General features: G+C 45.1%; 1 protein-coding gene across 3 annotated transcripts in view; it reads right to left on the bottom strand.

Annotated features, from left to right (window-relative positions):
- WIPF2 (WAS/WASL interacting protein family member 2) overlaps nucleotides 1–7619 on the bottom strand; it is a 38593-nt gene that overhangs the window by 10288 nt on the left and 20686 nt on the right. For all 3 annotated transcript variants that reach the window (XM_007465191.1, XM_007465190.1, XM_007465192.1), the window contains 4 exons: nucleotides 6658–6789; nucleotides 2447–2579; nucleotides 1617–1733; nucleotides 621–1277 (listed from right to left, as the gene is read on the bottom strand). In XM_007465191.1, the coding sequence (XP_007465253.1) occupies nucleotides 621–1277; nucleotides 1617–1733; nucleotides 2447–2579; nucleotides 6658–6720 (970 nt within the window). In that variant the 5' untranslated portion in view covers nucleotides 6721–6789. The remainder of the gene's footprint in view (nucleotides 1–620; nucleotides 1278–1616; nucleotides 1734–2446; nucleotides 2580–6657; nucleotides 6790–7619) is intronic.

Genomic DNA, 7619 nt, shown 5'->3' with positions numbered 1-7619 from the left:
CTTCCCCTCACACATCCTGGTCTTGCCACAGTGGTCTCCTTGCTGTCCCCAGTCTCAGGGTCTTTGCATTTGCTGCCCTCAATGCCTGCGTAGCGTACTCCCCCACTTCCTTGTCTTGCCACAGTGGTCTCCTTGCTGTCCCCAGTCTCAGGGTCTTTGCATTTGCTGCCCTCAATGCCTGCGTAGCGTACTCCCTCACTTCCTTCAGGTATTTGCCACACTGTCACTTTATCAGTAAGGCCTTCCCTGACCCCACCTCTACCCTCACCCCGGTAATTTAAAATATTACCTCATCCCCACTCCAGTATATCCCATTCCCTTTCTCTGCTTTGTATTTTTCTAAAGCATCTATATACTACGTATTTATATATATATATATATATTTTTTTTTTTTTTACTAATTAATTTGTTAACTGTCCAGGAGAACAGGATTTTTTGTCTTTTTTATTTACTGCTGTTTTCCTAACAACAGAGTCTGACACGTAAAGAGGCACTCAATAAACCTGTTGAATGAGTGTTCACTTCAATCACTGAAGGAGAGCTTTGGGGAAAACGGTGAAGAGGAAGGAGAAACTCAACCTCAGTATGGTAGGAAAAATCAGGTGCTTCCAGGCACTTACCTGCTCCCCGACTGGGAGGGTCTCGGGCTGGGGGAGGTGGCCTATTACTCTGTAAAGAAGGGGAGGCTGAGGTGGGTGGAGGAGGCGCTAGGCCTCTGACAGGCCCTGGTGTCTTCCTGTGCAAAGAATTGTGTCTCTGTGGCAGCTCAGGGGCTGACTCGTTAGTGGGACTGGAGGGTCCATTGGGGACCCCGGGAGGCTGGCGGTAAGGCGGCGGCGGAGGAGCTGGAGACTGGCCACCTGGTCCTGTTCTGACATTCACAGGGGAAGGAGGCGGCTTGACTGGGGGTGGAGCGGGAGGTCCCTCTCGGCCAAGGTGAAGCCTCTGTCCAGGTGTGGGTGGCAGGGGCTTCTCTCTGTTGTAGGCTGCGGTTCTGCTGCTGTGCACAGGCAGAGGCGTAGGGGGGGCGTTGGCACGCCGCCCCGGGGGAGGCGGAGGAGGGGCGGAGGAGCTGTGCTTCATGCCCGTATTGCTGGTGGTATTAGGCCGAGAGAGGTCCGGTAACGAGGGTCTCTGCATCCGGGGCAGTTCTGGGAGTGAGGCTCGGCTGCTGTCTGTATCATCCTGAGGGCGCCCGCTGGCTGTAGACCCCGGAGGCCTTGGGGCAGCAGCTCGAGAACTGGGGACTTGCAGGGCTGGCTTGCCAGCTAGGTTCTCTACAAATACACCAGACAGCACTGGGTCAACAGGGCTGGACCTATGCTGCTGGGTATCTCCACGTCACCCCGCCTCCTTAGTGCAACCTGCATGGCAGCAGGGCAAATACTTGTATGATTCTGGGTTTTAACCTGGTTTCAGGCTCAGGGCCCATTAACAAATACTACTGATGCAAGTTGAATGCTCAGCTTTTGCTTTATTCTACTTTATAATCCCTGCCCTGCCCCCAACTCCTTCTTCCCATCTCTACCACACTCCTCGACCCCAGAGGGCCCACCTGGGACCAGTCAGAAATGAACGCGCTTGGGAAATATCCTAAGAAAGTACTTATCACATACCTGAACCGTCCTTGGCTCCCACAGGGCGGAGCTTGGGCACTCCTCCTTGGAAGAGACCTCCCTTGGGCTGCAGGGCAGCTGCTCCAGAGCCATAACCACCACTGCTTCCTTTGGGTTCTGGAAAGCACACCATTAGGATTTTCATTTCATATGCTCTGAGGCTGGTGACCAAGTCAATCCTGAGGAGAAACCCCTCCTCTACCTGGGCTTTAATTTGCAAACAAACCGATACTGCTTTTGCCTTTCCACTGAAATAGAAAGCTGGGCTTCTCTGCTCCACAGCTTCATGTAGGTGTGGGGATGAAACTCTGTGCTGTGATGAAAGAGAGAAAACAAAAGGAACGAGGAGCCAATCTTCCTTTATTTAGGGCAGAGTGGTAACCAGGATGAAGACCTGTTCAACAGAGTTCTCTAGGCTTTCCTCTCCAAGTCCCAGATGGTGAGGGGGCTTAATGGCTCAGGGACCCAGGTGTGAGAAAACCCCCAGAGGCCTTTCAGAATGAACACTTGTAGCAATTATAAAATCATCGTTGGCTTCAGCTTACAGGTTTTTAGGACTGTGGTGGTCTTCTCAGAGAAAAGCCAAGGATATGCCCTAACAAGCACTAGTTATAGTAGGAGATGGGAGGCTTAAGACCCTGAGAATGCTTCTCAAAGGTCAAAAAGCAATTTCTAAGGTATTCAAATGAACAGATGAGAAGACAGTCAAAGAACATCCCAAGACAAAACTCTCCCACTCACGACCCAACAATAAAAATGACAGCCAAGCCTAGTCCCCGAGTCAATCCTGGGATCCCAGTGGTTCATTAGGAGATGAAGCTTAGACTCACTCTCGAGGAGGGGAGCACTCCGATCATTAACGTTGGTCACCTTCTTCAGCCTGGTCCCTTTGCAGATGTCCTGTAAGAGAGCACCTCGACCCCGCTGCTCATCTCTACTCAGCTTGGGCAGCTCAGTGTTGGCCTGAAGGAAGAGGGAAACATAAGTTCACCCTCAATATCCCTTTCATCACAAGCTCGGGATAAATGCCTTAAGCCAAACTGGATTCCACGAGATGCCTGTCTAACCTAATAAGATACACGTGCCAAACGACGGTATCAATGTCCATTATCCTCCTCCTTAGAGCTTTCTCTCATGCTGTACCTTCTGTGAAGGATATAGGTCTTCCTCCTGTTCAGAAGCTTCTGACAGGAGGCCTGTACCAATACTTACTGAGCACCTATGTGCTAGGCTTGTGTGCCGGACACTTTATTTGTATCATCACCACCAAGGCAAACGTTTATTGAGCCCCCACTATATTCCAGGCATTGTGCTAATAATAAGCACATTACTTTCATTATCTTGTTTAAATCCTGAAATATTCCTATGACCAACAACAACAGGAGCATAGGGACAGACAGCTAGATAAACGGAACAAAACAGGAAGTCCATAAAGCAGGCCCAGGTCTATATAGAAATAATAAAAGTATATTTCTTCAGTGCAGAAAGGATAGATTATTAAATACAAGGTGTTAATAACAAGTGGTTAATTTTTTTGGCCATGCCAGGAGGCATGTAGCATCTTAGTTCCCCAACTAGGGATCGCACACACACCCCCTGCAGCGGAAGCGTGGAGTCTTAACCACTGGACCACCAGGGAAGTCCGACAAGTGGTTAATTTTTAGAAAAAAATAATAAAGTTAAATACCTACCTTAGCACTTTACTCTCAAATAAATTCTAGCTGAATTATAAAATTTAAGTGTAAAAAAACAAAACCACAGAAGTACTATATGCAAAAATATAGGTAATGGGAAGGACTTTCTAATCAAGACAATCAAAATACAGGAAAAGATCGACAGATTTGCTAATTTCAAATTATTTACTTAGGAATATAAGTAAATAAGCAGATGACACACTGGAAGAAAAATTGTCGGTGACAAATGTTAACATATGATAGAAACAAAGGTAGTGGCCCAAATCTATAGAGCATTAACATATAAAGATGACTTAGAAATCAGTAGGATAATAAGCAAAAGATATGAACAACACTGCATAAAAGAAGTCAAAAGAGCCAACAAATATGAAAAAAAAACAACTATAATAAAAAAAAATGTTGTGTAAAACTATCATTATCTACCTATGATACTGGTAAAGGTTAAAATTACAAAGAGACTGCTAGCTTTGTGAAGTCAGGGACCACTGCCTATACAGTGCCTGGCACACCGAAGATGTTCAAAACAGTGTATAGAATAAAAAACTGCCCCATGGTGATCTTAAGGATCCAGGAAAACAGGTACTCTTTTCTACTACCTGTGGTAGGATAGATTGGTATGATTTTTCTAGAAAGTAATTTATGTATCATAAATTTATGTATCAAACACCTTGTAAAAGTCTAGCACAAGAATTCTACTTCCAGAAATTAACTTTAAGAGAATAACTGGAGACGTGCACAAAGACGATAATAATAGCAAAAAACAGTTTATAATAGCATAAAGCGGAAGTAATCTAAAAGTTCAACCGAAAAGAACAACAAAGGTATAATCATACAGTGGGATGCCAGTTAAGCTCTTAAGCTCTTAAAGGATGTAGAAGTAAGCATCTTTTCATGGAAATAAATATCTGACACAATCAAGCAAAAAATATTATAGAACAATACATATAGCATGATTCCAGTTTTCTACAGGAGTCTTAACAGGACCTATCTCTCATAGGGTAGTTTTGAGAATTAAATGATAACACTTTTTAAGAGCTTAGCACAGTGCCTGGTGTATAGTAAGAGTTCAATAAGTAGTAGCTAGCTTATATGGTGAAGAATAAAAAGGTACGACACACATACAGAAAATTTCTAGAAGGATATACACTGATACTAGCAAAAGTTAATCTGGGGTAATAATTATTTATGTTTATCTGTATTTTCTAGTTTTCCTACAATAAACATACAAAATGTTAACAAAGGTTAATTATAGATTAACATTTTCTATGTTTATTGGTGTTCTCTAGTTTTTTCTGGATTTTTAATACAGTAAAAAATTTTTTAATGATATCACTAAACATTTAATGACATGACAAGCCATTCATGATGTATTAATGAGGAAGGAGAGCCGATCAGAAATCAGTATGTATATAAAGCACAGCCTTTTTTTAAAAAAAAAGGTAGACGGGCTTCCCTGGTGGTGCAGTGGTTGGGAACCCGGCTGCCAATGCAGGGGTCACGGGTTCGAGTCCTGATCTGGGAAGATCCCACATGCTGCGGAGCAACTAAGCCCGTGCACCACACTACTGAACCTGCATTCCAGAGCCCGCGAACCACAACTACTGAAGCCCACGTGCCTAGAGCCCATGTTCCACAACAAGAGAAGCCACCAAAATGAGAAGACTGCGCACCGCAACGAAGAGTAGCCCCCGCTCGCTGCAACTAGAGAAAGCCCGTGTGCAGCAACAAAGAACCAATGCAGCCAAAAATACATAAATAAATTAATTAATTATTTTTAAAAAGGTAGACAGATACAAAAGGAAGAAGGAGGGAGGGGAAGGCTAGACACAAAACTGTTATGAATGGTTGGATTATGGGTAACTGTTCCCTTTTGCTTAACCACAGTTCATAAATTTCTTGAACATATTACTTTTGTAAAGAGAAAAATATTACTAAGCATGTCCAAAATTGAGCTCATATCCTCCTCCAGAAACCTGTTTCTCTTATGAATAGCACCAGCATTCAATCAATCCCCCAGGGCTTCCCTGGTGGCGCAGTGGTTGAGAGTCCGCCTGACGATGCAGGGGACACGGGTTCGTGCCCTGGTCCGGGAGGATCCCACATGCCGCGGAGCGGCTGGGCCCGTGAGCCATGGCCGCTGAGCCTGCGCGTCCGGAGCCTGTGCTCCACAACGGGAGAGGCCACGACAGTGAGAGGCCCGCGTACCGCAAAAAAAAAAAAAAAAAAAAAATCAATCCTCCAACTAGAGTCATTCAAATCTCCTTCCTCTTCTTCACTCTTCCATCTGTCACCAGACTCTTAAGATTTCACTTTGTCATTGTCTCCACTCTCCATCCTCACTGCTTTAGTTCAGACTCTCATTTTCAATTGCCACAGGCTTCTGTCTCCAGTCTCAACCTCCCTGTCTGTAGTCTCAACTCCCAACCTACCATCCACACTGTGAAGAGTAACTTTCCTAATATAAACCCAAGCAGGTGGTTCCTCCTGCTGCTGAAGAGACTTCAGCATCTCCCCATCATGACCAAGAGAAAACTCCAAACCCCCCACCTACACCTCCAGCCTCAGCTCCCACCACACCCCAAAAATTACAGGAAAAAAAACAGAAGTTGGCAGACCTGAACTGTAGTCTTAGTTCTGAAACAAATTAAGCTAGGTTAAGTCACCTTTCCTCCTTCAGGGCACAATTTCTCATCTGTTAAACACCCAACACACCCAACACACACACACACGCGCGTGCGCGCGCGCGAGATGAAGCACCCAGGTTCCTTCCTTCTTTCTCATGTGACTCCAGGTACCACAACTCAGATATAGTAAAAGTGGCTGTCTCCTTGGTTCAGAAGCCACATTGCTTTTTTTTCTTCCCATTACTGAACCGTTAGTCTTCTTCCTAATTTCATTAACTCCTTTCTTTCTTGATATGGGGCACGGGGGCATTTAGACCTGATGGACTTGACTTTAAAGTGAACTGATTTGGAGTAGAAGAGAAGGAAATGAAATGGCAGCAAGAAACAACAACTAGGAATTGCCATCCCTTTTCTCAAAGATGCAGAAAAAGGACACATTGACCTTTATACTACAATCGTTTTAGGGAAGACACACTAGTTCCTACTCTGATGCCACCTGACCAAATCTCCATTTAGACTGAACCAGGATAAAAAAAAACCAAGACAAGCCATTATGGTCCTAAGAGGACTTCTCAGGAATCAGAACGAATTGAGGAAGACAGACTTTACTTATTTATTCTCCATCTTCCTACACCCCATGTCTTTGAGTACACTATGTCTTATACCAGGAAGCCCTAAGTATCCATTCAGGTCTTGAGATAGCCAGGTGGATGGACTACCTACCTGATTAGAAGTGGGAGGTGGAGGAGGACCGGGGGGTGGTGGAGGGGGAGGAGGAATTGGCATCCTTGCCCTGTTTGCAGTTGGCACTGCTCTCTTTCCTTTTTAATCTGCAGCTTTAGGTCACTCATATACCTGCAAGTGAAACAGAAATAAATTCATGAGAACAACTTTGCCATGAGACACACTGAGTACCAGGAGAACCAGAGGACTGAGCATGACACCAGAGAGAAACTAGGCACTCATCTCCTAGTCGCACTGTGATCTAGTCCAGGGCTCGGTAAATCTTTTCTGTAAAAGGCCAGATAAAAAAAAACTTTAGGCTTTGTAAACCACGTATGGTCTCTGTCGCACATTATTCTTCTGTTTTGTTTTGACAACCTTTTAAATTAATAAGCTTTATTTCTTAGAGCAGTTTTAGGTTCACAGCAAAACTGAGCAGAAAGTACAGAGTTCCCCTAAAACCCCTGTCCCCCACCACACACACAGAGTTCCCCACTATCTACCCTGCAGTGATACATTTGTCACAATCGATGAACCTACACTGACACCTTGTTATCACCCGAAATCCATAGTTTACATTAGGGTTCACTCTTTTTTTTTTTTTTTTTTTTTTTTTTGGTGGTACGTGGGCCTCTCACTGTTGTGGCCTCTCCCGTTGCGGAGCACAGGCTCCAGACGCGCAGGCTCAGCGGCCATGGCTCACAGGCCCAGCCGCTCCGTGGCATGTGGGATCTTCCTGGACCGGGGCACGAACCCGTGTCCCCTGCATCGGCAGGCGGACTCTCAACCACTGCGCCACCAGGGAAGACCCTAGGGTTCACTCTTCGTGTTGTACGTTCCATGGGTTTGGACAAATGTATGACAACTCTCCACCAATGTCATATCATATAGAATCGTTTCACTGTCCTAAAAATTTCCTATGCTGTATCTGTTCATCCCTCCCTGGCCCCCACCCCTGAACC

This window comes from Lipotes vexillifer, unplaced genomic scaffold (assembly GCF_000442215.2).
Source record: "Lipotes vexillifer unplaced genomic scaffold, Lipotes_vexillifer_v1.1 scaffold591, whole genome shotgun sequence".
Lineage (NCBI taxonomy): Eukaryota > Metazoa > Chordata > Mammalia > Artiodactyla > Lipotidae > Lipotes > Lipotes vexillifer.
Note: the sequence above shows the minus strand (reverse complement) of the source record. Positions and strands in the feature narration are given on the sequence as shown.